The 26,102-nt window shown below is 41.5% G+C and overlaps 1 protein-coding gene across 1 annotated transcript; it reads left to right on the forward strand.

Moving 5' to 3' along the window:
* The first annotated feature begins 2,648 nt into the window (after positions 1-2,648).
* On the forward strand, positions 2,649-3,593 carry LOC146839609 (olfactory receptor 5AP2-like). Its single transcript, XM_085650827.1, has one exon. It carries the CDS (start codon positions 2,652-2,654, stop codon positions 3,591-3,593), a length of 942 nt encoding a protein of 313 aa, XP_085506953.1. The 5' UTR covers positions 2,649-2,651.
* The last annotated feature ends 22,509 nt before the right edge of the window (positions 3,594-26,102 follow it).

Below are 26,102 nucleotides of genomic sequence, written 5' to 3' on the forward strand. Positions count from 1 at the left end.
CAAAGGCCTATCTTTGAAGTCTTCCCCACTCCAAAGGTCCAACTTGGTATAAGTACTGGACTTCTGATATCACCACTTTAGTACACTTTTGGACCTGTGGATACTCTGCCAAGAAATAGGACTGCTGTGAGGCTGAAAGGACTGTCACTCTGCTGGACTGCTACTCTGAAGAGCTGCTGCCTTTCTGTACCAACCTGCTGCCTGCTGCCCTCTTGCCTGGAGAGGAAGAACCGGACCTGGAACCAGTCTTGAACCCAGGACCCCAGAGTGAATTAAACGGCTCCTCTGCTAACCTCCTGATCTGAGCGTCAGGGACATAACAGGCTCCTCCAGGCTCTTGGACCTGTTTTCGACAAGCTCTTGGCTCCAAGGAGGCGCCTCTCAGGTCCTGGGACCTTGGACTTGGTTATTTAGCTCCTAAAGATAAGCTTTTGGGCTCTTTGCAAACATTTGTTCCAGATCCTCATTGCTCACCCTGAAATCCAGCGTAAGCAGCCGCAAGTTCATCTCTTTGCAAAGCAAGTATCTTCTGCTTGCGACCGTAAGATTCCAGCCTGTCCATCCGTGACACTTGGCCTGCTCCTTGTGCATCATTAACCATCATCAGCCACGCTCTCTTTACTACTGTGGAACTTCTCCCTGAGAATGGGACTCTTGGCACAATTCCTGAGATGGTAAAACTTAATCCGGACTAATCTCAGACTCTATCCCACACAAACTCCATCAGAGTCAGCTTGAACTTTTGACTTTAACCCATCAAGGGTGACCAGATGGCCACAGTTGGCGCTTTAAGCTTTTGGGTGCAATGTTGTAGTTTATTCTTTAATAAGTCATAACTCCAGTTCTACTGATTGGAGTTTTCTTGTTTTGGTCTTGTTTTATTTATTAGATGTTGCTCTATTTTCCTAACCTGGTGTGGAATTGTTTTATAAAGTGTTTCTACTGCTAACTGTTTGAATTGTTGGACAAATACTTTACACGCTGTTCTACGTTAAGCTTGACTGCTCTGTACAAAGCTACCACAGGGTGAGCTAAGGTTAATTTAGGGTTTACCTGACACTTACCTTGACTAGGACTAGGTTTGTACACCCCAGTCAAACTACAAACCCAGGGGCAGATTTATGAGCCCTGTGCGTCACTTTTGCGCTGCCGTTGCGTCACTTTTGTGACGCAGCGGCGGCGCAAAGCCAGCACCATGCTGCGGCAGTTTACAACGTGACGCATCTAGGGAGATATGTCACGTTGTAAAGCCCTGCGCCAGCAGTAGGCGTTCCTGTGCAGGGGGCGGCGTTCCGTCGCAGGAACGCCTCCTAAAAGTGGCTGAGTGAAATCTATAAGATTTCACTCAGTCACCTTTCGGCCCATGCTGCATCAAAACCCTGTGCCTGCTTGAAGCAGGCGTAAGGATTGACGCAGCATTGTAAGGATAGGGCACCCCCGAGCCTTCCTGGAGCTGCAGCGCGCTTGCGACGCAACTCCAGCAATGCGCCGCCCTTACGCCGGCAGATGCGTCACGCATCTGCTTGTCCTTGCGCCATGATGCACCGCATTGTAAATGCGACGCATCTGCGGTGGCGCAACGGCAAACTTGCGTGACGCACCTTCCCTGGTGCATCCTTGCTGATTTGCAGGGATGCGCCAGGGAACATAAATCTGCCCCCCAATTTCTAAAAGGATGTTTCTATTTGCACGTCCCTCCCTAAAACCCTACTCACCCCCTTTTATGACCCTCTTTTACCACCCTGAGCTCTTTCCATTGAGCAGTAAGTAGTCTCCATGTTCCAGTCACCCCTTCAGGTTTCTTTTGCATTCCTACATATGTATGGGCCTCTGCAATGAGAATAGATTTCTCACCTTAGTAACGATGGGATAGGTGGAGGCAGCTAGCTTCAGAACAGCACTTTGAAGAACCAGAGTTGTAGTACTGTACTACTGCTAAATGTATTACAAATACACTTCATGGATAGACTCCAAAAGACTTGCTTGAGTAGCTATTACCTTGTAATGCAGTCCCCAACTATCGATGCAACGACAGCGCAATGACCTTCTTTTCTGTTAAACCACTACATCAGATGGATTATGGGAAATAGCAGGTCTCCCCTCAGAGACTCCTACCACAGACTGTTGGATGAAGGAGCCAGTCAGTATTAATATACAACTCCCCAAAAATATTTAATTTGCAACCTGTACATCTGAAAACGGTCAAAAGAAAGTCACAATAAGGAAATGTAATGACTGCCAGGGTTTGACTTCCATCAAAATGTCAGGGTGGGGATTGCCCAGAAATGGTTGGGTTGAGGTTCAATTCCAGAAAGTATAACTGCTTTGGAATGTGAATGAACTACAGAGTGTTTCTCAAAGATGTGAGGAGTGTGGTTGTGGACATGCATGCTCTGTAATGGTGTCAGTATTTGTGGCATTATCTATTTGACTGTGTGCTCTGTGAAGGGGACTATTATGAGATAGGGCAGGGTAAGGCCAGTGTTAATTCCATTGGTAGGTGTGGCCACTTTTGAGAATGGTTGTTGATTCCTCTTCACTATACTATAGTTTTAGATTGTATTAATAACTATAATTTATGCTAGAAATTGGTATTTGTATGAACTTTAATGTATTACATTTTTCCTGAACAGGTACAATCTCAGGATAGAATGGATGTTGGAAATCAGACCTCAGTGACAGAATTCATCCTCCTGGGACTCACTGATGACCCAAGACTTCAGGGTCCACTCTTTGTTCTGTTCCTTCTGTTCTACATCTTATCACTATTTGGAAACATTAGTATCATAGCCTTAATCACCATTGAACCGCGTCTCCACACCCCTATGTACTTTTTTCTTAGTAATTTGTCTTTGTCTGATTGCTGTTACTCCTCTGTCATTGCACCTAAAATGCTGGCCGATTTCTTCTCCAGAAAGAAGGTGATCTCCTTCATTGGTTGTGCATCCCAGAGCTATTTCTTTACATTGTTTGCAACCATCGAGGGCTACATGCTGGCAACCATGGCTTATGACCGCTATGCTGCTATCTGCCACCCTCTACAGTATCCACTTATCATCAGCAGTGAAACGTGCATCCGGCTGGTGACCGCCGTCTACTTGGGAGCCTGCATGACTGCAGCAGTGTACATTGGGTGCATATTCTACACCTCCTTCTGTGGGCCTAACATCATCGACCATTTCTACTGTGATCTGATGCCACTGATGAATCTCTCCTGCTCTGACACTTTTGTACGAAGGACAGTGATTTTTTTAGTGGTGTTTTCCTTTGGCCTCCCCTGTTTTCTAGTCACATTAGCATCATATGTCTGTATCATCACCGCCATTTTGAAGATACACACCGCTGTGTTCAGACCCAAGGTCTTCTCTACTTGCGGCTCCCACCTGGCTGTTGTCTGTCTGTTCTACGGAACTACCCTGTTCATATACCTTCAACTTCCTTCCAGTGACTCCGTCACACAAAGTAAGGTGGTGTCTGTATTTTATACACTGGTAAATCCAATGCTGAACCCCCTCATCTACAGCCTGAGAAATGAGGAGGTGAAGAGGGCAGTTTGGAAATGTCTGCATGTGAATAAGAATTTCATTGGCTAATCTGATCCTCCTTGGTGTTGTTGAGGCTCGTATGTGACATTCTGTTGAATTACACAGGTAGAAACCACAGATATCTTCATAATTGTGTGTCTAGGACCTCATAGCTGTCAGATACTGTCACAGGGGGACTGTTGTGATGCCTCAATTGTCCAATTATGCTTTAATTGTGATTAGGTGCAACCAACAGCCTATGAGGAATGTACTCGACAAAAATAGCACCCACAGTCTACAATCAAAAGTATGCTCAATGTTGCCATTTTAAATTAAAACAAAGCCCCAAGTACTTTTTTCAACCACCTTCCAGAATCAGAAGTGCTCCTCTGTCCCCAAACAGATCCTGTATTATACAAAAAAAGAAAATGACACAAAATCCAAACCTCCACCCACAATCATGTAAATAGGGGGCACTCAGAGGGTATTAAAAGTATTGATGCCCTACATCAGCAATGCAATCACTACCCCCACATTTTGGTCCTTTTCTGTCCTAACTTACTTTGAAGCTCTAAAATTACATAAGGTAAAGTACCTTCAAAAAGTACATTTAAAGACCTTCATACTTTTCTTTAGGTTCCTGTGAATGAAAAAACAACCAGCCTGCAGTTGTTTGCTGTTTGGAGAACAGAACTCCTTGGTGATTCTTAATTTTCATGAAATACACCAAAAATAATGTGTATATATATATATATATATATTCACTGAAAAAACCATAGGTTTCACACACGTTATAGTTAGGAATTAGCATTTAAAAAACCTTGCAAATTCAATGAAAAAAACATAGGTTTCAGACATGTTATAGTTAGCTGGACATTTTACTGATAAAAAACCAATGAAATTCCCCCGTTCTAGTTAGTGCAGGCAACTATAACTCACGTGACCGCAATCCTATGCTGATGCTACTACTGTATTTAGACACTTATTTGCCCATGTCTTCTTCCATTAAATTTTAGCTATACATATATTACAAATATTTTTTTTTCATAAAGACACATATGTCATCAGCAGAGGATTGCGGTCACGTGAGTTATAGTTGCCTGCACTAACTAGAACGGGGGAATTTCATTGGTTTTTTATCAGTAAAATGTCCAGCTAACTATAACATGTGTGAAACCTATGGTTTTTTCATTGAATTTGCAAGGTTTTTTAAATGCTAATTCCTAACTATAACGTGTGTGAAACCTATGGTTTTTTCAGTGAATTTGTACGGTTTTTTAAATGCTAAGTTACTTTACGCCATTCGTGGCGTGCGCGCCCACTTAACGCAGTTAGTTCCGTGCCGTGGATGGGCCATGTACGCACGATGCGCTTCGCGCACCGTGCGCACATGGAGGACATATTATGCGCTTCGCTGTGAAAGGTAAGCTTTTACATTTTCTACAACAATGATTTGCCATGCACAAATGGTGTCCTTCGGGCACCATTTGCACACGGGGTGGCGCCCACTTAACGTAGTTCGTTCCGAGCGCGCACGGTGCGCTTCGCGCACCGCGCGCCCACTTTACGCAGTTAGTGCCGTGGATGGGCCATGTACGCACGATGCGCTTCGCGCACCGTGCGCACATGCAGGACATATTAGGCGCTTCGCTGTGAAATGTAAACTTTTACATTTTCTACATATGTGATATGCCCTGCGGGCACCATTTGCACACGGGGTGGAGAGAGTGTGGATATTTTTTTTTTTGTTTTTGTTTTTACCGTACGCGTACGGTGAGCGTAATCGGCGATTTTCAGAAAAAAAAAACCAAAAATAAATGTTTGACCTTGGGGGAACTGTGGGGACCCATTAATCAAGGCTAGGTGGTAAGGAGCTGTCTAAACAGTCCCTTTACATGTTTTTTGCCTTTGTTTTTCCTCTCCGCTTAAGAGTGCGAGAGAGAAAATGGCGGCCGCCGCTTCCTGGTTTCGACCGATTCGAATGTTTACTAAGATCTAACAGCCAATCAGAATCGCGCTCGCGCACGTCAACGTACGCGTACGGTAAGCGCACCGTAAGCGCACCGTAAGCTGGCTCAGATATATATATTGATTTAAAGGCTATTTTCTCAGAATCTACTGAACAGATTTACACCAAACCTACAAAAGGCACTTCCTTGACCTGTAGACTACCTCTCTGCCAAATTTCAAGGAACTCTGTTCAGCCGTTCGGGCTGTAGCTGTGTCTAAAGGTCCTATGGAAAAATGCATGGGAAAAATGCGTTTTGGGACCCCCCCTTTTATCTCAGCCCCCGCTTGACGAATCCCCCCGAGACTTTCAGGGTAGGAGCGGAGCGTAGCGCCCCACCTATTTTGAAAATTTCGCGAGGATTTGTCAACCGGCGCCAAAGTTATTCTAAATAGAATGTTGCGGTTTTCCTATGGAAACGTGGTCCTAACTATAACTACCTACTGGCGACCGCCAGTAGGTAATATATATATATTACCTACTGGCGGTCGCCAGTAGGTAGTTATAGTTAGGACCACGTTTCCATAGGAAAACCTCAACATTCTATTTTGAATAACTTTGGCGCCGGTCGACGAATCCTCGTGAATTTCTCAAAATAGGTGGGGCGCTACGCTCCGCTCCTACCCTGAAAGTCTCGGGGGGATCCGTCAAGCGGGGGCTGAGATAAAAGGGGGGTCCCAAAACGCGTTTTTCCCATGCATTTTTCCATAGGACCTTTAGAACGAGCTACAGCCCGAACGGCTGAACAGAATTACTCAAAATTTGGCAGAGAGGTAGTCCCTAGGTCAAGGAAGTGCCTTTTGTAGGTTTGGTGTAAATCTGTTCAGTAGATTCTGAGAAAATAGCCTTTAAATCAATATATATATCTGAGCCCGCTTACGGTACGCTTACCGTACGCTTACGGTAAGCGTACGGCGGCGTGCGCGAGCGCGATTCTGATTGGCTGTTAGATCTTAGTAAACATTCGAATCGGCCGAAACCAGGAAGCGGCGGCCGCCATTTTGTGTATTTCACTCTGAAAAAAAAGAGTGAAAACAAGGAAAGGGTGCAATGAGGAGAGTTACAGACCCCCTAACATTTGTAAGGGGGTCAAAGAAGGACAGAAAAGTACAAAAAAAACATTTATTGATTTTAAAAAAAATCACGGGGTACGCGTACGGTAAGCTTACGGTAAGCGTACGGTAAAAAAAATAAAAAAAAATAAATGAAAAGCAGATTTAAGAGTTTAGAAATTAGGGAGCTCTAAAAAGAGCTGTTGTGTTTATGAAGTCATTTTTTTAGTGGTACCTACAAGTAAGTACCGATGCAGAGTCTAAGGTTCAAGAGGAAGACTCTGTTCCCTTCATCATTGAAGTGCACACCATCTCCTCTATAAATGTCTTGCATGTCATAACGCAAGTTGTTGTGGTAAATGGCACCCATACCATAGTCACGGAGGAAAGCAGAAACAGATTTGTTGACGTGCTTTCTTGCTTTGTCAATCTGTGGACAGAAATGATTGGACCAGTTCCATTTTTGCCTTTGGCATATGTTGGAAAACACAAAGGCAGTTTTAGGGAAAAGTGTAAACAGTTGTGCAAAGGTGTCCTTCATAAGCATTTCCAGACCTACCCCAGTCAAAGTGCCTAGGTCATTGCCACCACAGTGCACTATTATGAGGTCAGGGTGTTGGATTTGAATGAAGGATTTCACCAATGGCATCAATTGGTGCCACTTTAACCCTCTCTGACCAATCCATTTAATGTCTACATTTGGCAAAGCAAGGTCTCTCACCATATCTGTTTTCTCTGCAAACTTTTCACTCCAGAAGACATAGCTGTGCCCTACAATCCACACTGTGAACATCTTCAAAGGAGAACTGGATGCACTCAGGAGGTGTCTTTCAGTAGAATGGCAATATGAAAAGAAAGACAGTTTGGAAATGGAGGCATACATATTTTTTTAAAACAAAAAGAACTGATTGGCTGTTTCATACCATTCTAGAATAAAAACTAGGCTGTATGTGAAAATTAATAGAAGCATGTTTTGTATTGGTACAAAAAAATGTGTAACCAAAGAACAGTACTATGGATTTGCTGTAAGGTTTGAAAAGTCAAGCACTCTTGCTCTGTGGAATTGAAACATTGTGTGTCGAACTTCTGACCTAACTGCACACAGCAGTGTTCCATGAGCTGTTGCTATGGTAGCAGGCAGAAGTCAAGTTGGGGGAAGGGTACTAGGCAGAAGTCAAGTTGGGGGCAGGGTACTTTTGGAAAAGGGTTGGTTTTCAACCAATAGAAATGTGTGATTACATTTGAAAAAAAGGGGGAAGCACTGAGATTTGAAACTTACATGTATATGTGTGGAAAAATAGAGGGAAAGTTTGCCATTATCTGGTTCTGCTGAGAGGAGAGAGGTGAACACAACAGAGATCCTGGCTCTGATAATCTGCTGTTTGAGTGTCACATTTCTTTCACAACTAACTAATTTTAAAGGTGAGTTTACAGTTTGAGAGGGGATGTATGTGGTAACTTAAGAAATGAATAATAGAAATGGGAATTGTTTTTGTTGTAGTTACACATGGTGGTTTCATAATGTGACAGTGTGTAAAAGTGATTTACACTTGCCCCGAAAAAAAAAAGAGCAGTAAGTGTGCTTTCAAATTGGCAAAGAAATTTCGTTTTGGGACTAATGTGAAAACATGACTCTGTGTGCATAGAAGAATTATAGGCAGAGATTTATTGCGTCTTGCTCTGGTGATTTCACAGTTGCATTAGGTACGCTTACGGCAAAAAGTACGCGTGCGCGTAAAAAAGACACGCGCTTCCGCGCATGCGCATAACAGTCACTCCCCGGCACTTCCGCGTAACGTGCGCGTGTGGCGTAAGCGCGCACGCGTCCCACGCGCAGTACGCGCGGCTACGCAAAATGCGTAACTATACGCAAGCAGCGTAGATAGATTACGGACGTTGCGTAAACCGTACGCTTACCGTGAGCTTACGGTACGCGTACTAAAAAAAAAAAAAAAAAAAAAAAAAAAAAAAAAATCTGGTAATAAATTTTACGTTTATTTTAAAAAATATATTAAAAAAAAATATTTAAGGATTTTAAAAATTTAAGCATAGTCTTTATAAAATGAAAGAAAATTAAATTAAAAATATGTTTGAAAAAAATGAAGAATAAAAAAAAAAATTAGCATTTAAAAAACCTTGCAAATTCACTGAAAAAACCATGGGTTACACACACGTTATAGTTAGGAATTAGCATTTAAAAAACCTTGCAAATTCACTGAAAAAACCATGGGTTTCACACACGTTATAGTTAGGAATTAGCATTTAAAAAACCTTAGAAATTCACTGAAAAAACCATAGGTTTCACACACGTTATAGTTAGGAATTAGCATTTAAAAAACCTTAGAAATTCAGTGAAAAAACCATAGGTTTCACACATGTTATAGTTAGCTGGACATTTTACTCGTAAAAAACCAATGAAATTGCCCCGTTATAGTTAGTTCAGCTAACTATAACTCACGCGCCCGCAATGCACTGCTGATGACGTCACATATTACATCACTCATGACATGGTCAGTGACATCACTCATGACATCACTGATGACATCTCAAATGACATCACTGATGACCTCACTGATGACATCATCCAGTGAATGTGTGTTTTTCTGAAAATTAAATATGTTTTATATATGTATATCTCAAGGTCGATGGAAGAATAAATGGGTATATAAGTGTCTAAATGGATGATTTGTTTTTAAAAAATTGATTGTGTAACTGACTGATTAAGTGTATCTCTCACTTTGTGTATAAGTGGCTGCATGGGTTGGTGAGTAGCTACATGGGTGTCTATATAGGTTAGTAGTTGTTTTTTTGAGTATCAGTCTGAGTGTCTGTATGGTTCGGTGGGGGGTATTACGTAGTGCATAGGTGCATGAATGAGTGACTCACTGTTTGTATGTGTTGAAGACAGCATGTGTGCAGGACTGTATGGGTGGATGAGTGTGTGTATGGGTGTGTTAGTGAGTGAATGACTGTCCCAATAGTGTCTTCAGGAGTAACTACATATGTTTTAAACTAGTATATGTGACTATTGGTGTATATATGTGAGTATATGTGAGAGGGACAGATTGAAAGAGTTTCTGTATGAATAAGTATGTGTTTCTATAAGTGATTGTTTAAAAGACTAAGTATGTGTAAGTTTCCGTAGAAGTAAGTGTGGTGGTGTGTGTTTAACTGTATATGCAAGTAAATGGATGTTTGATTCTTTATTGGCATGAGTGACTATGTGTGTGAGTAGCTCTATGGATGAGTGGCATTGTGTAGCAGGATGTATAGGTGTATGAGTACATATGATAAGTGAGTACATGTATGAGTGACTGTATTGGACTGTTGGTGAATGAGTGGATGTGTATGTGGATCTTAGAATTACTGAAGAGGTTGTTGTAACTGTTATTGGTATGTCCATTGTTTTGTATATTTTAGTCTCTATTTTTGATTGTGTGTATCAAAGGTTTTATTAGGGGAAGAGGAGGTCTGCCACTCTATCACAAGGATGATGTCATCAGTGAGGTCATCAGTGATGTCATTTGAGATGTCATCAGTGATGTCATGAGTGATGTCACTGACCATGTCATGAGTGATGTAATATGTGACGTCATCAGCAGTGCATTGCGGGCGCGTGAGTTATAGTTAGCTGAACTAACTATAACGGGGCAATTTCATTGGTTTTTTACGAGTAAAATGTCCAGCTAACTATAACATGTGTGAAACCTATGGTTTTTTCACTGAATTTCTAAGGTTTTTTAAATGCTAATTCCTAACTATAACGTGTGTGAAACCTATGGTTTTTTCAGTGAATATATATATATATATATATATATTACCTACTGGCGGTCGCCAGTAGGTAGTTATAGTTAGGACCCCTTTTCCATAGGAAATCCGCAACATTCTATTTTGAATAACTTTGGCGCCGGTCGATGAATCCTCGCGAATTTCTCAAAATAGGTGGGGCGCTACGCTCCGCTCCTACCCTGAAAGTCTCGGGGGGATTCGTCAAGCGGGGGCTGAGATAAAAGGGGGGTCCCAAAACGCGTTTTTCCCATGCATTTTTCCATAGGACCTTTAGAACGAGCTACAGCCCGAACGGCTGAACAGAATTACTAGAAATTTGGCAGAGAGGTAGCCATAAGGTCAAGGAAGTGCCTTTTGCCGGTCTGGTGTAAATCTGTTCAGTATTTCCTGAGTAAATAGCATTTAAAAGCATATATATATGTGGGCGGAGCCTAACCACACATCTCATCCTGAGATCTGATTGGCTGTCAGCACTTCATCCAAGAAGTGTTGGCAGCCATCTTGGGACAAATATACATGATAGCACCTCATTAAAAAGCATTGCAGTTAATAGAAGGTTTTAAGACTTTAGTTACATTATAAATCATTTGTTGATGGTACCATACTCATTTTAGGAATTGTGGTATGTTCTAAGGTGATTTCACCATGTGAAAAAGCCTTCTGCTGGGATATCATGATTGAGAGAAAAATATTTTCTCATGCTTTTACCACAGAGGTTTGGAAGGTGATCTATAGGCTAAACTGAGAGCTTATTTTCTGTAAATTCACATTATCTTTCTCAGTCATGTGAGAATGAAGTCTGATATTCTCAGTAAAACATGTACATCCAACAAGGGCAGAGACTGTCAGTTGATTCCTTTGTGTTCTACTGCAGCTTCCCAGAGTGTTCCAAAGAACTACTAGAGCGCTAACAGTCCTACTTATGATAAACGTATGGCACACCTGAAGCCATCTTGCTTGGATTAAAGTGGTAACTCTTAAAACATTTAATTTAAAAAGGAACAAAATGAGGGGGTTCATTTTTCCATAAAAAGTATGATTAGTGCTGCAGAAAGAAAAATTAGGGCACATTTTGAGTGACTTCTCAAATCCTCTTCTATTTCATTAAAAAATTCTGACATGCAGACTGAAACATGCCCTTTCAATATCAGCAGCAGTTTTCCCTGGTGAGCAGTAGCTTTACTACAGTGATCTAATGAGCAACAAGAGTGCTAACATTCTGAATTTATGGCAAATGTGTGACACATCTGAATGCCTTCTTGATGGAATCAAAGTAAAAAACTGAAAGTATTTCCTACTGAGGAGACTGCAGTAAATGAGGAAATTAGGAAACTTCATAACAAATAAGTCTCCCAAGATGGCCACCAGAGACAAAAGAGCCCAAATGTAGCCCAAATATCACCCAGATGTAGCCCAAGTATAGCCCAATGACAGAATGTCCCAGAATGTTCTTAAAAACAACTAGAGCGCTTACTGTCTTCATTATGACAAAAGTATGGCACACCTGAAGCCATCTTGATTGGAATAAACTGGTAACACTTAAAACATTTAATTTAAAAAGGAACACAATGAGGAGGTTCATTTTGCCATAGAAATTATGATTAATACTGAAGAAAGAAAATGAGGGCACATTTTGAGTGACTTCACAAATCCTCTTCTATTTCATTAAAAAATTCTGACATGCAGACTGAAACATGCACTTTTAATACCAGGAGCAGACTTCCATGGTGGAGTAGTTTTACTACAGTGATCTAATGAGCAACTAGAGTGCTAACATTCAGAATTTATGGCAAATGGGTGACATATCTGAATACCTTCATGATGGAATCAAAGTAAAAAACTGAAAGCATTTCCTACTGAGGAGACTGCAGTACATGAGGAAATTAGGAAACTTCATAACAAATAAATCTCCCAAGATGGCCACCGGAGACAAAAGAGCCCAAATGTAGCCCAAAATCAACCAGATGTAGCCCAAATATAGCCCAATGACAGAAGTGTGCAAAACACTTATTATTTTGTGTTTTTGCAGTGTTATATAGTGCAGACTTGTCAGGTATTGGAGTGCTTTACATGAGCATTGGTTACATCACACAAGAACAAATTCATTTTGGTTGTAGACATGGGGAGACTAAGTGATTTGACCAGAATCACAGAATGTCGAGCTGAAGCAGAAGCTTCAACCTGGTTCCCCAGTTGCAAAGTCTGCAGTTCTGGAAGTAACACCACATCCTCTCCCCTAAGTGCAACATTTAATCAAGTGGTCAACTGGATAAAAAAACTTAAAGATAACAAATAATTTAAAAGTGCTTTGTCGCTATTTGAAAACTCAGAAAATATGTCCTTATTTTAGTCTTTTAGAGCACTAACCATAATTTTGATGCCAATAAGACCCTCTCATATATGTAATTTCTAAAGGAAATGCTCTAGGTATTACAGTTTTGATTACATCAAGATGATGTCAGGCGTTCCACACTTTTGTAATAAATATAGAATGTTAGCAATCTAGTTGTTCATTAGGATACTGTTGAGAGGCAGAGGCCAGGGGCACGGACTCTGAAAATTGAAGGCAGGTAGGAGGGTGCAAAGGCAACAATTTAACCACACTGAGCAGGCAGGAAGGGCCGTGGAAGCACAACAGACTATGGAGGGCAGTGGAAAGGGGGGCAGGGGCAACAAACCAACAATACAGGACTTGCAAGAGAGGCTGTTGGAGGGAAGATCAATTACGGGTCAAGGAAGCTAGGGGCGGTCCCCAGATCCCCGGGAGCCACCACAGAACTGAGCAGGAGAGTGAGTCAGGGACAAAAGGGGCACCTTAATTTGAGCCGGGGTGCCTAGGAACGCTTGCTCCAAAAATGAAGAAAACAGACATATGAGACATGGAATTGGAGGCAGAATACAATGGCAGTTTAATGAGAAGATGCAACTTCAAAGAAACCGCAGAATAGAGACATAAAGTACAAAAAACAGAATCCAGATAATCATACAGCTGTCATAATATTCTCTGTATCTCAATTAATGTACTGACAGAGAGAGAGAGAAAACACATCTATAAATGCATCATGAGAAACAAGTTACACCAAGGAAAATGTTACCTAGGAACACTCACGTTTACTCTTAGAGCAAGCATTCCTGCAATTACAATACAAAATCTTTTAAATGCAAAAGTAAAGAGAACAATGGTTAAACATAACATGACATTTCATATAGGTAAAATAGAATAAGATACTTCAAGCAAAGCAGAGCAAGACATTTTAAGCAAAGGAAGACAAGAGCTCCCAGCTCTTGGGGAAAACCTGCACTGCCTGTTAACCTACATACAGACGGCGAGGTAGTCCGTCGATATCTGTGGGTGCTCCCTTTTTATATCATTTTGTGGGCTCCTTTGCACGCTACATCTACCTACGTATGCTACCCAAAAGCTTCGACTGCAGATTTTACCAGACATTTCGTCATTTACCCACTTAATGCTGACAATGGACTGGGTGAAAAGGTCAGTCTCTCAGGCCAATCGCTTATCGTAAGTTCCATAGAGCAAGCAGAAAATAATGGGTATTGTACGGGAATTCAATATATTCATGTATAAAATCTCCTCAGTTCTCCTAACTTGACGCTCTGCGGTTGCCACTTCCTTAAAAGCGGGAAACCTGCCCAGGAAGCAAGTACCAGTCCAGGATGCAGCCTACTGTATGTCGACAGCTTCAGGGGGATGTTGAACTTTGATACCGAGCACGGAGCACTCGGGTAGGGTGGGGGCTACTAGTTTGGATCAGAAGGCCTCGCAGACCTGCCTTCAGACTGCTATACACTAAAATTGCAGAGCTATGGTCAATTTAACAAAGAGGCCTACATATTGAACAGAAGGGCCTACACAGGGGTTTTATGCTGGCTGAGTGGTAAGGATGTCTCAGGATAATTATATAGCAATACAGGACCCGCTGGTCAATTTAATACGGCCTACAAATGCAGCTGGCAGGGCAAGGACAAGGGTCTCATACTTCAGGTGTGGACAGAACGGGCCAGGGGCCCCCTGTGATACAAAATCTACCCTCCTTCAAGGCTGTGGCAATGTAATAGACCATTGTGGGCAGAAGGAAGAGGCAATGGTAGTACAACCATACATGCCAACAGACCCGATTCAGCCAGGAAACGTCCAATGTTTTTAAGCTCAAATGGGCTTTATTTGATCTGTCTCCTGTCTACAATATCCTCTTTTTCAATGTAACTCAAAGGGGAAAATCAATACCCCAGTTTTTTTTCAAAATCTCCCTCTTACCAAGTTCAAAATGTTCGCAAGTATGGTACATTGGATCATGGAAGGAAATGGGATAGGGACATGGACTTGGATAACAGAGGACAGGAGGGACATGGAGAGGTGCACCAAACTGACCCTGCAGGGCAGGCATCAGGGTTTGCAGCAGCACAATACACCACACAGGGCATGCAGGACGGGAGTGCAGCACAACAATCCATAGAAAGCAAGAGGGAGGGGACAGGACCATGCACATGGACAACAGAGAACAGAGGGGCAAGAGGCAATGGTAGCTAGCTGACCATAATGGACAGACAGGAGAGAAAGCTGCAGCATAACAGACCATAAAGGGCAGGAGGGACGGATCAGGGGCATTACAATGGAACAGACAAGCCAGGAGGGAGGGAGTAGGGCTGGGGGCAAGGGGGCAGGGCAGGAGCAGCAAGATAGCCATGGAGGTCAGGCAGGATGGGCACTAGAAGCAAGACACACCATGAAGAGCAACAGTGAGACTGTGATGGCATACACACAGACCATGGAGGGAAGGTGGGAGGGGGTCAGGGGCAGCTAACTGACCACACAGGGAAGGTGGGAGGGGCCATGGCAGCACAGAAGACCATGCATGGCAAGTGGGAGGGTTAGTGGCAGCACAATGGCTATGATGGGCAAGAAGGAGGGTGGAGGGGCATGCACAAAGGACAATGGAGGATAGAAGGGAGGGTCAGGACCTGTGCACAGACAAGAACGTTCAGGGGAAGGGACCTCACAACAGACCACACGGGGCAGGCAGGAGGAGCAGTTGCAGCACAACAGACCAGGGAGGGCAGAAGGGTGTGGCAGTACAATGGACCATGTAGGACAGGAGGAAGAGGATAGGGGCATGGCATGTGGACAGGCAGGGTGGAGGTGGCAGGGACAGGTTACAGTCATCTGACAATGCTAGGCAGGTGGGAGGGGAGTGGCAGCTCAACAGAACACTCAGAGTAGATAGGAGTGGCAGGTCCATGGGACATGGTGGGCAAAAAGGATGGAGCAGGGGCATGCACAAAGACATCGGAGGGCAGGGGGAAGGAGAATAGGGGCAGCAAGCTAAGCACAGAGTTTAAGCAGGAGGTCAATGATGGGGCATAGAATTGGGCAATGGAGGGCAGGAGGACTGGACTGGTACATCATACTAAATTGAGGGCAGTGGCAGCACATCAGACCATGCATGGCAGGAGGGAGGAGGCTAGTCCATGGATTCACACAACAGAGGATAGGGAGGAAGGGGATGGGGCAGCAAGCTAACTGTTCAGAGAAGGCGGGTATTAGGAACTTTATTGTTTTTAAAACATTGTGTCTGTGCGAACTACTTAAAATATGAACAAGTATGCAGCATAATCTCACTTTTATTCAGGAAGAAGAGGACGTTTGTGACTGTGACTCCGGGCTCACTTGGCAGAAACACCCCCTGACCCTCCACCCCCTATCGCAAAATGTAATGCCCGTGAAAAGGGTAGGTGAACACAGTGTTATATAGAACATAGTCCTGAGAGCACGATTGAAAATGAAAACTAGATATAGTGTATGGTATAAACTATGCACAAAAAAGTGTGATATAAGATGAACCGGGCGTGAAATATAATTTGCAATACATTGTGCGCAATGACAGATTCATTGGAGAGCGCGAGATAGCACAGGCACTAGCGCGTGCTATGCGATATGCGCCTTGGAGTGTAATATGCACAGGGCAGTGTTGTGTAACCTAACTAGTCTCTAAAGTTGTAATATAAAATATGTGCTGGGGAGTGTAACGTTGCATATGCACTGTGACAAATACATGGATCCCAGATTGTAATATGTATGGCATAGCACTGTGCGTTATAACATAGGCATCGAGAAAGGCACGTTAGATGGGGCAATATAACCCGTGCGAAGACAAGTGTGGCATGACATATTCACGGGGTGGTGTTACAGTGCACATGGGCTAGAGAGTGTCATAGCATATGCACTAGCTAGTGGAATACAACACAGAGGTGTGTGGCACTCGGCAGGCAATGGTGGGTGTAACACAGCATTGGGCTCTGTCAGGAGCACGCTGTGACTCTCAAGTGATGTTCGTCCCCTTTCCAGAGAGTAAAATAAAAAGTATTACACATCCGGCAGTGGATGTGTGTTTTATTAACCGTGAGGGGGGTTTCTTGCATAGTTTTGGTCGAATTTTTGTCGAATCCCCTTTGAATGGCTTGGTGTGCATGTGTATTAAATGTGCCCGTCAATAGCTACCCATGTTTGTATAAATAAACGACAAGGGTGTCTACCAGGATTAGGCACGGTAGGGCATCAGACATGTCAGAGCTTCACTAGTGGTGTAAATACATTCCACGTGGATTCATTGCATGCATAGTCGCCTTTTAATGAATATCACGCAAATCGTCATGGTGATAAGTACGTACGGTTTGTCCAGCATGTCCTAGGTGTGTCTATAAATATATATTTTTTAAAAATAATAAAAAACAGTGGCCGGCCCTGGGGATTGGGGTCAAAAAAATATAATTAGGAGACTGGCCCTGGGGGATGGGGTCATCAGGGCCAATAAATTAGAATAAGAAGGGGAACCAAACAGCCCCCCTTCTTAAAAAACTAAAATAAATAAAAGACTGGCATCGTGCCGGAGGCCATGCCCCCTCCGTGCAGCACTCTGCAAACGCGCCCCCAACAGGCATCTCCAGTATGCGCCAGGGAGCTGCGCTGCAGCCAGGTGTTCTGAGGCCAAGCCCCTATTTACACCTCTCTGCAACGCAGCTCTGTGGCGCTTACTGGAGGTACCTAGTGGTCTAGTTTGACCCTAGGGACCCTTAGGATTCAGGGGGACTCTCAACTTAGAACAGCCACAGGGCGCGTTTACACAGTGGTGAAGGGAGGGGACGGGGCCTGAGGTGACGTGTGCAAACACGCACTATGGCATGTTTTAAATTGGGGATATAATTTCCCTTCAATACTGAGGGCCCCTGGGGGCTAACTAGCCCACCAAGTGCTTCCAGTAAGCGCCACTGAGCTGCATTGCAGAGAGGTGGTCCAGGCCGTGCCACTTTTTACACCTCTCTGCAACGCAGCTCTGTGGCACTTACTGGAGGTACCTAGTGGGCTAGTTGGACCCTAGGGACCCTCAGGATTCAAATGAACTTAATCTCCCAACTAAAAATGGACACAGGGCGTGTTTACACAGTGGTGAAGGGAGGGGACGGGGCCTGAGTTAATGTGTGCAAAAACGCCCTGTGGCCTGTTTTAAGAGGTAGTTTTAATCCCCATGCCCTATTATACACTAGGGGCTTACAGAGGAGGTCATGCTAATCACAGGGGGACCCCAACGCATAATGTTCCCTAGTGTATGTAGGTGTTTTCACTGTATTCTAAGTGTCTTTTAACATAGCACTGGCTCTAGGACTGGTTAGTCAGACTCAGTTACCACCAGTATCCGTCTGAAAAAGTTGAGGGTACAGGATGATTTTGCAACAAGGCTTCTTTCTGCTCTTCTTTTTGTTCTTTCTGCACGTTATCCTTCTTCCTGCACTTATCTTCGTATTTGAGGACTTCTGTTGCTTCTTTCTGCACTTCTTTTGTTTCTTTCTGTGCATTTTTTCTTCTTTCTTCACATGTCCTATCTCTGTAGGCATAGTTAGAAATTAGCATTTAAAAAACCTTTGAAATTCACTGAAAAAACCATGGGTTTCACACACGTTATAGTTAGGAATTAGCATTTAAAAAACCTTAGAAATTCAATGAAAAAACCAAAGGTTTCACACATGTTATAGTTAGCTGGACATTTCACTCGTAAAAAACCATTGAAATTCCCCCGTTATAGTTAGTTCAGCTAACTATAACTCGCGCGCCCGCAATGCACTACTGATGACGTCACATATTACATCACTCATGACATGGTCACTGACATCACTCATGACATCACTGATGACATCTCAAATGACATCACTGATGACATCACTGATGACATCATCCAGTGATTGTGTGTTTTTATGAAAATTATATATTTTTTATATTTATGTATATCTCAAGGTCAAAGGAAGAATAAATGGGTATATAAGTGTCTAAATGGATACTTTTTTTTGGAATTTTTTTTGTGTAACTGACTGTTTAAGTGTATCATAGTGAATACATGGCTTACTGAGTAATCTTTAAATATTTAAATATCTGTATCAGTTTCTTACTTTGTGTATAAGTGGCTGCATGGGTTGGTGAGTAGCTACATGAGTGTCTATATAGGTTATTAGTTGGTTTTTTATCACTATGAGTGTCTGAGTTTCTGTATGGTTCGGTGGGGGGTATTACTTAGTGCATAGGTGCATGAATGAGTGACTCACTGTTTGTATGTGTTGAATACAGCATGTGTGCAGGACTGTATGGGTGGATGAGTGTGTGCATGGGTGTGTTAGTGAGTGAATGACTGTCTCAATAGTGTCTTTATGAGTAACTACATATGTTTTAAACTAGTATATGTGACTATTGGTGTATATAAGTGAGTATATGTGAGAGTGAGAGATTGGAAGAGTTCCTGTATGAATAAGTATGTGTTTCTATAAGTGATTGTTTAAAAGAGTAAGTATATGTAAGTTTCTGTAGAAGTAAGTGTGGTGGTGTGTGTATAACTGTATATGCAAGTAAATGGATGATTGATTCTTTATTAGCATGAGTGACTATGTGTGTGAGTTACTCTATGGATGAGTGGCATTGTGTAACGGGATGTACAGGTGTATGAGTACATATGATGAGTGAGTACATGTATGAGTGACTGTAGAGGACTGTTGGTGAATTACTGTATGTGTATGTGGTTCTTAGAATTACTGAATAGGTTGTTGTAACTGATATTGATATGTTCATTATTTTGAACATTTTAGTTTCTATTTTTGAATGTGTGTTTCAATGGTTATATTAGGGGGAGAGGAGGTCTGCCACTCTATCACAAGGATGATGTCATCAGTGATGTCATCAGTGATGTCATTTGAGATGTCATCAGTGATGTCATGAGTGATGTCAGTGACCATGTCATGAGTGATGTAATATGTGACGTCATCAGTAGTGCATTGCGGGCGCGCGAGTTATAGTTAGCTGAACTAACTATAACGGGGGAATTTCAATGGTTTTTTACGAGTGAAATGTCCAGCTAACTATAACATGTGTGAAACCTTTGGTTTTTTCATTGAATTTCTAAGGTTTTTTAAATGCTAATTCCTAACTATAACGTGTGTGAAACCCATGGTTTTTTCAGTGAATATATATATATATATATATATATATAACCAGTAGCCCAGAAGTAATTCCGACTAGCAATTGGCTTTCAGAAAGAAAAGGGTTCTTAAAATGCAGTTTTTGCAGAGCTAGCCGCTATGGTGTGAATGTGTCTCAGTGTCTCAGTAAACCACAGCTTTCAGTGACAAACCGATAAAAATAAAGGAATTTTTCACATGGAAAACCGACTATGCAGTGTACATCTTAGAATTAAGTTGCAAACTCAAATATGCCGGTGGTACCAAACTACAAGTACATGTTAAAATCTCACAACATCTAAGAGCCATAGTTAACTCCTATCCAACTTACCCTGTAGCCCGGCACTTTAATCAAGCTCACAACATCAACCTCTGTTATCTCAAATATTTTCTCATCGATTTGATACCTAGGCTACGATGGGGAGGTAACCAGGAATCACTCCTCAGATATCTTGAAAGCCAATATATTTTGAACTTAGATACCAGAACGCCCAATGGGCTAAACCTTGGGGAGAAGTTACATAATGTTTTGTAGTGACCAGCTGGAGACAACTCAGTGTTGCGATTGTTAATAATTAAGTGAGAGATAAGAAGTGCGTTTCTGTGAGTCATGCCAGCTTTAACTTAAGCTAATTTAGTATATTAGTATTGTCAATCCAAATTTATGCTGCTACCTAATATTACACTTTAAACATGCACTGGACTTTACACATAAGGCACTTTACAGAGTTGGAAGCAAATGGTACAGATTTTCCGTGGCTATTTTGTGGATTTTTTAAGGTCGGACTTGATTGTGAATAATAATTAATATTTTGATATTGACACTACAAGTTGGTATAGAATTGATATTAGCTACCAGTACAGAATCGTGTGATATATCCGCATGAGACCGTTGACAATTAAGGGTTTCAAGAAGGTTTAAATAATTTTCAATGAATTATATCAACTTGATTAAATGTATTTGTTAGTTTTTTTTAATGTAGATTTCACAATACTAGTCAACTGAAAAATCTAATTGTAATATAATTTGCTTTCTCAGTTCGTCCTTTTCTATTTTTCAAAAATTTATGGACTGCATATTTACATTGATTTTTACGTCATTGATGAGTTTTGAAATCAATGCAGTTTATAATTCATTTCTATTGTTACTTACAAACTCATCTAACACGTATACGTTTATGAATAACTGTTGTCTGTTTTCCACAACCTAACATCTCATGCAGAGCCTGCTTTCAGTGGTTTTTGGCTTGCACAGCGCCACAGGGGCAAGTGGTAAATATAGAAAGAAAGACACCTCGAAACTGTCATTAAACGTGAACAAGGCCCGGTGTGGCTTGAACGCATTGAATCGTTTCGACATGTTACGCTGATAATAAACAGTACATATGAAGTTGGAGACTGTTCCTGGTTTCTAACTTGGATTTCGGTAGTTCGTTTGAGATATATTTCTGTGTGTGTGTGTGTATAGATATATTATATTATCTACTTTTTACTATGCACCTATATGAATAAAATACCTAACACATTCATTCCAATCACAAATATACTGATGACTTATTTACTGATTTTTTTTTAAATTCCTCCTTCAAAAGGTAATTAGAGGTAATTTGTTCACCATTAACATCTGCTGAATCAATTTCCACTCCTTTACAACTCAGTCTTGCATATGATGTTAATAAGGGATTTGAAGTAGCTTTGCTACTTACTTTATGAGGGATTACATTAGTATTTTAGGGTTTTTATAAATACAGCATGTGTTACTGACCTGGCCTCTGGGTATATTAATGCCCACTTGATAATTTTAAAGCTATAGACAGTGAAGGAAAAGTCAGATTATTACGGCTCTTTAAAGGAGGTTCATTGTTTGTCCATAATAAACTGAAAGATTTATGCACTACCTTGCTTTTCTCTGATGTGTATGGCTGCCATAAATCTGTGTAAACCTGAGCAAGTGCCATTAGATTGAGTAAACACATTTGCCAACGTTCAAATGGGGATGGCGCAAAACACATTAAACAAGGGATCCCAGTTTTTTTTATTCACTCTTGTAGGACTCATGGTGTTTTCCTGACCTTTAGAAGTAAGCCAGAAGTAATCCAGGAATACTCCTAGAATTCAGGAGTAAGCCCTGGGTGTTGAAATACACTGTAAGGGAAAAACCTGAGTGGCAGAGACAACTTTGTCGCTTTCATTGAAGTCATGGCTTGGACCCTTTACAATTAGTACCCCTTGATACTACAGTAACTAGACCAAGGAGAAAAGTGGGGTCCCGTGAGGCCAATAGATGCACAAGATATCAGTACTGTTGAAAAAAGAGACTGATGGCAATGTTTTCAAATTTCAATGACAGATGTAATTGTGGTTCTACTCATAAAAAATATTGTGCATTTTAAGTTAAAACCAAAACAATGCAAAACATTATTAAGGTGCAGACATTCATACAGCATTAATCTGGCCCAGCATTTAGAAATTTGTTACATTCATTCAGAATCATAACTACAAATTCTTAATTCAAGGCTTCATAAATGACAGAACTGTTGTGCAAACATACTAGTTTTAAAATGGCTGATCCTAAACATATCTTTATGGCCAGGAGAGTAGCGTGGTTAGGACGTTCAAGGAAGATATTTGAGGGTGATTGTGTTATAATACTATTCCGACTCCCTGACTTTGCATGCAACATCTTACGATAGGCCTCTCAGACTTTATCATATGAATCGGGCATCAAAGCAATACTGTTAGGGTTCTTTTATAGACCCCCCCACCTAACAGCATAATCAGTAACCACAGTGGGATCCCGGCAGGTGCCCCCTTTTGTGTTGAGGGAATATACACAATGCCCAACCCTTATGCCCCCTAAGGGATCCTAATGATCCAGACTGACTGCACGTACCCAAGCAGAACATTGTTTCTCCTGTTGCCTAGGGGGAATCACCGTCACGAAGACTCGCAACTAGCACGCTGTCAGTGGGTGCTTATATAGACCAGAATGGCACCATGATTAGTAGTTTGGACTTGTGCAACAGGGAATCTAACAGGCATATGGGTGGACTCCTAAATGACTTCTGTTAATACCGAAATGAGTAAGTGCCTTCTGTGAATACCAAAATGGTAGTAAGTTTAGGATTTTGGCTTAAGTTAGTTCTGTGAATCGAGCCCTCAGTATTCACAGAAGGCATTTAGGAGTCCTAAAGTTAGGAGTCCTAACTTTACTACTACTAAACTGAGAACAATCCTAACTTTCAGACTTTCGGTATTCACAGAAGGCATTCAGTGAATACGAAAATGAGTAAGTGCCTTCTGTGAGTACCAAAATGAGTAAGTGCCTTCTGTGAATACCAAAATGGTAGTAAGTTTAGCATTTTGTCTTAGTTAGTTCTGTGAATCGGGCCCATAGAATTTACCAAAAGATTTTCTTACCTCTGCATTCTTTTTAACCATAAGCGGAGTTGGTTCCAGGCTGTGCAAGCAAGAAAACTACTATTTATGAAAGCTACTGCTGCCCTGGCTAATTTCGGAAGAAAACTGGGGAGACAACCGTTTGTAGAACTATTTAATATTTAGAAAGCAAAATGTGTCTCCACGGTCATGTATGGTGCTGGTGTATGGGGAGATGAAGACTCTCAATCCCTAAAGTTAGTCGAGAATGTTTTCTACAGATATCTATTACCAGTCCCAAGTAGCACATCAACCTACATATGCCATACTGAATTGGGGATGCAGTATATATCCGATCTTATAAAAGCACAATCCATTTTACTGTGGCACAGAATGTGGTCTAACCCCAAAACCGGTCTTAATCACGATATCCTAAAGGATAGTTTAAAATTACACTGGGCCATAAGCATCCCATGGCTAAAATATATTAAACATTTTACGAAAGACATTGGGAACCAGGCATATTTTGAAGACCCTAGCACTTTAACTAATGTCTCTAGAATCAATCGAAAAAAATTTGTACAACGCTTCTTGAAACTAATGAACTTTTTACTGAAATACTAAAGACCACAGTGCAGGTGAACCAAATGATGCTAACCACCTACAGTATTCAACCATATCTAAAAACTACTTTAGGCGTGTATCACAGGAAGGTGTTAACCCACTTTAGACTGGGGATCTTTCACAGGTTAACCAGTTTCCCCAATATAAAAGATTGGTCGAGCATCATGTGCATGTGCCCATGTGACGATAAGTCTCTGCAAACAACAATGCATGTCTTTTTATTCTGAAAATTTTACACTGAACCAAGAAAGCAATGGACTTTACCAATTTTAATGCTGCTTGGTTACAGACAATGTCAGCCAGCGTTTCCTAGTGTTACAATTCCTAGAGAGTATACCTTTTACAAGGGCTATAGCTTGCTATTTGTAATGTGTAATAAATTAGAGGACAACTATTGGCACATGAACGTCTAAATGCACATTTGTTATAATTAGACTATTTTACTAACAAACAATTCTGTATGTATATTTCTATTGATTTTTAATGCAGAACAGTTTAACAATCATGTGTTTTTTAGGTGCGTTTATGATTTTATTTTAAAATCGAATAAAGCTTTTGAATTGACTTAAATTGACAGTATTATTTATTTTTCTTTTAAAACTAGCAATGACCATAGAACTGTCCTGTGGAGATGTAAAACAATTCCATCAAACTACAAAGGCTCATTTCCCAAAAAAACATGATGCAATGGGGTGTCACAAGCCATTGTGCTGTGCCGGGCGGTGTCATTTTAAAAGCACAAAGAGCCTTCATATTAACAACAATATGATTCATCTGTGTGCTTTCCCGTGTGCTGGTGCACAATTGGCTGCCATGTGTCAGCGCAGGCACCATTGTGTCATGTTGCAAGGGTGACTGCAAATTTGCAGGGATGATTGTTTTTGTGGAAGAGGCGGCATTGATAGCATTTTCCTCTTTCTCTGCGTGCTGCAGAATAGAAAGAGGAAAATACTTATTTTTCCTCACTATGCCACTCCTACGCCTCCATTAGGGAAGCATAGGATTCTGACATATTTCAAGCTTTACAAAACTTTTTTGTAAATCAGGGAATGTGTCAGGTTCCATGGATGTTGGGTGGGAACACCCACAGCAACACCCATTGAATGCCCCTTTCATGCAAAGTAATGCGTGAAAAGGGCCCATATTTACAGGGCCATGGAAAGTCATGCAGGGTGACTTTACGTAACCTTGTAAATATGAGCAGGCACACTGCACTGGCGGTGCATCAAAAAAGTGACATAACGGCAGTGCGATCCCGTTGTAAATGAGGCCCAAAGTAAAAATTGATAAATCATGATATTTGGCTCCTTAGGTCATTCTCTTGATTTACTCCTGAACTACAGAATTTTGGCCCTAACCCTCTTTTGCCGCTTCTTTATTGAAGTTGGACATTTTCCTATCATGACTAGAGAGATAACAAAGAGACCAATCACCTTCACGCAGGCATCTTCTATTTTGAATACATGCCTTTTACTGCACTACACTTAGTGACTGATTGTGCCTGGTTGGTAGACACTGGTGGTCTACATATTCACTCTCTCAGAAACATATTTTTCAGTTGTATTGTTCATATGATATATTTAGGATTTTTGTTGTAATGATCAATTTTCTGACTATATACTGGTACAACTGGATTTGATGGGGTACTTTCTTATATTTGCATTTGTAGCAATTGTTCAATGATTGTAGAAGGATTATTCCTGACCCTACAGCTCGTTTAACTGTAAAGAACATGATTTTCATGAACGCATGTTCATCAACTTCTTGTTAGTTGTTGTGATGCCTTCTGGAAAGGTTGCTATCATGTGTACATTTTAGCATTGCTTATGACAAGTATGTTTGTGCTGTTTTAGTTTGGCTCAATTAAACAACGTTTTCGTTGCATGTTCTCTAATCGTGAGACCCTACATTGGGATTGTTCACCTCACCCTCTCAAGACCTCCTGTTTCTATATTTGTTCACTGACGTTATGCCTTCAATTACTACTGTTTGGGGTATATTCACAAGAACGTGTGATAACTACCGCAAGAGTAGCTTAACGCACCTCTCAACATCGCAGCCTATCGCGGGAAAATAACCCTGTGTCAATGTGGAATTCACAACAAGGCGGCCCCATGCGATAGTTTGCCGAAACCGCGGCCAATGCCTGCAATACAACCACCTTGACGGAGAGAAAAACACAAACCCCAACGCCCAAAAACCTGCGATGGGACA

This window comes from Triturus cristatus, chromosome 4_1 (assembly GCF_964204655.1).
Source record: "Triturus cristatus chromosome 4_1, aTriCri1.1, whole genome shotgun sequence".
Lineage (NCBI taxonomy): Eukaryota > Metazoa > Chordata > Amphibia > Caudata > Salamandridae > Triturus > Triturus cristatus.

What these genes read in the sequence shown, in the direction of transcription:
- LOC146839609 (XM_085650827.1), top strand. Translation starts at nt 2,652, where the DNA reads ATGGATGTTGGAAATCAGACCTCAGTGACAGAATTCATCCTCCTGGGA.